Source organism: Capsicum annuum, chromosome 5, assembly GCF_002878395.1.
Source record: "Capsicum annuum cultivar UCD-10X-F1 chromosome 5, UCD10Xv1.1, whole genome shotgun sequence".
Taxonomy (NCBI): Eukaryota; Viridiplantae; Streptophyta; class Magnoliopsida; order Solanales; family Solanaceae; genus Capsicum; species Capsicum annuum.
In genome coordinates this window covers 139,430,319-139,432,370 of record NC_061115.1, presented here as the reverse complement: position 1 = coordinate 139,432,370, position 2,052 = coordinate 139,430,319, and the positions used below count along the sequence as shown (strand labels likewise).

The 2,052-nt window shown below is 36.5% G+C and overlaps 1 protein-coding gene across 1 annotated transcript; it reads left to right on the top strand.

The window, feature by feature from the left end:
- Nucleotides 1–286: 286 nt before the first annotated feature.
- Nucleotides 287–1,201, top strand: LOC124898540 (ferritin-3, chloroplastic-like). The gene is made up of 4 exons (XM_047412175.1): nt 287–486; nt 579–662; nt 751–811; nt 927–1,201. The coding sequence occupies exons 1-4, from the start codon at nt 287–289 to the stop codon at nt 1,056–1,058; spliced, it is 477 nt and encodes a 158-aa protein (XP_047268131.1). The 3' UTR covers nt 1,059–1,201.
- Nucleotides 1,202–2,052: the final 851 nt, after the last annotated feature.

The window sequence follows — 2,052 nt, the reverse complement described above, 5'->3', positions numbered from 1 at the left end:
ACTAGAGTTTCAGCTCAACACCCTTTTTAAGAATCAAAGATTGATATTAGAGATCTTTAGCATCAACCAGAGGACTTAGGGCCAGCCCTGGCTCCGACGGGATTTGTGATCGCTCTAATATTTCAAGTTTCAGCATTGGAAATTTGAGATTTCTTTTATAGATACCTCATAGCCAGAGATGACATACAATACATCGAGTAGAGAGTTATCTTTGTTGGCATTTAATAGGATTCTTTGTCATTTTTAAAGTATGAGGTTGGGTTTTTTGAGTAGGCAATGTACTCCTATGTTATATCCTTCAAAGCAGGAGGGCTTCATGGTTTGTGCTTCAAAGGCCACCAACCACAAACCCTTGACCGGTGTTGTCTTTGAGCCTTTTGAGGAGTTGAAGAGAGAGTTTACGCTTGTACCCACTGTTCCCCAAGACTCTCTTGCTCGCCAGAAGTACTCCGATGACTGCGAAGCCGCTATTAATGAACAGATCAAGTGGGTCCTTCCTTTAATATTTTTTTTTGTGTGTTTTAAATGCATATTTTAAGTCTATAGGGTTAAATCTGTGATTATTTTTACACTTCCAGTGTGGAATACAATGTTTCCTACGTTTATCATGCCATGTTTGCCTATTTCGATCGAGACAACGTTGCTCTCAAGGGTCTCGCCAAGTAATTTTACAGAAACCCTCTCCAAATTTTGAATTTCTTCCTTTGCTAGATGGTTTTGTATTCTGAGTTGTTGATTTCTTGACCGTAGATTTTTCAAGGAATCTAGTGAAGAGGAAAGGGAACACGCTGAGAAATTTATGGAATACCAGGTGTTTGATAATTCGCTGTTATAATGAACTAGTATTTTTTTGCTTTTTGTCATCGTTTTAAGGCTGGGTTATGGTTTCTAATTTAACTTTATTTTTTTGTGTTTGTTATTTCTAGAACAAGCGCGGTGGGAAGGTGAAGCTGCAGTCTATCTTGATGCCACTAACGGAGTTTGATCATGCTGAGAAGGGGGATGCATTATATGGTAAGTTTGGCCACATTTATCCTACTCCCTCCGTCCCATATTAATTTTCTACTTTTTACTTCACATGCCCTTTAAAAATCATTAAAGAAGTGTAAAATTGATTACTTAAGAAATCTTTTTGGAACTTTACAAATTAATTGTTTTAGATTTCCAAAAAGAACTGTTGTTCACTTTTGACACCTCAAAAGACCGATCATTGGTCAAGAGAGTGTCCTCTACATAGGATTATGGGTCATTCATCTCATCCAAATCAGTTTTATGATGTTATGGCACCTTTAGTTACAGGCATTGTGTATAGTGTCTCAGTTAGTGATTCAGATGCTCAGTTTGAGTTTTGATCCACTCATATTCATACTCGTTAGGGCACGCCAGGCTTGTGATTTTGACTTTTCACCAAGATAGGTGTACCTTTTATTTATTGCCTTTACTTTTCTATGTGAATGAATTTGGGTTTTTGTACTTGTCGATGATTATGTGCCTTGGAAGGTTTATATTGCCGTTGTATGCCTTGGTGTAGAGTTTATTATTATGTGACTATCCCCTATGATTTATTTTAGTAGTGGATATAGTGTATCAGTATTAATATTTCTCTAGGGGTGTAACATTTAGGTTCGAGTCCTATTTACCATGGCATATTGGCCTTCTTATGGCCCTACAGTGGAACTTGTTATTGATTTTTCATTTTTGGTACAACCTATACCTTATAATGATGTCAATATTGTTGTTGTTGTTATTGTTATTGTTTAATGTTGTTTGATCTTTATTTGTTAGGCAACTAGACAAGCATTATCTGCTTAAAGTTCCCTTCATCGTAATTCTTATTTATTGGCCTAGCTCAGCTAGCTAGGCTAGATGTCTTTCTCTCTTTTACCAAGTGAAGATAGTCATTCAGTTGTTGAGTGGGCTATGAAAGTGAAGGTAGGTTGGCTTCCCCTAGTCCTATTATGTTCTAAAGTTAGCAATTTAATTATATTTCAGATTTCTGAGTTAGAGATTCAAGGACTTGCTTCTAGTTTTCTATGATACTTGTATTGCTCA

Bases quoted from the DNA above. Each gene is read 5' to 3' on its own strand.
- LOC124898540 (XM_047412175.1), top strand. From the start codon at position 287: ATGTTATATCCTTCAAAGCAGGAGGGCTTCATGGTTTGTGCTTCAAAG. The intron at 487-578 runs GTGGGTCCTTCC...TTACACTTCCAG, and splicing joins GCTATTAATGAACAGATCAA to TGTGGAATACAATGTTTCCT. The intron at 812-926 runs GTGTTTGATAAT...TGTTATTTCTAG, and splicing joins AGAAATTTATGGAATACCAG to AACAAGCGCGGTGGGAAGGT.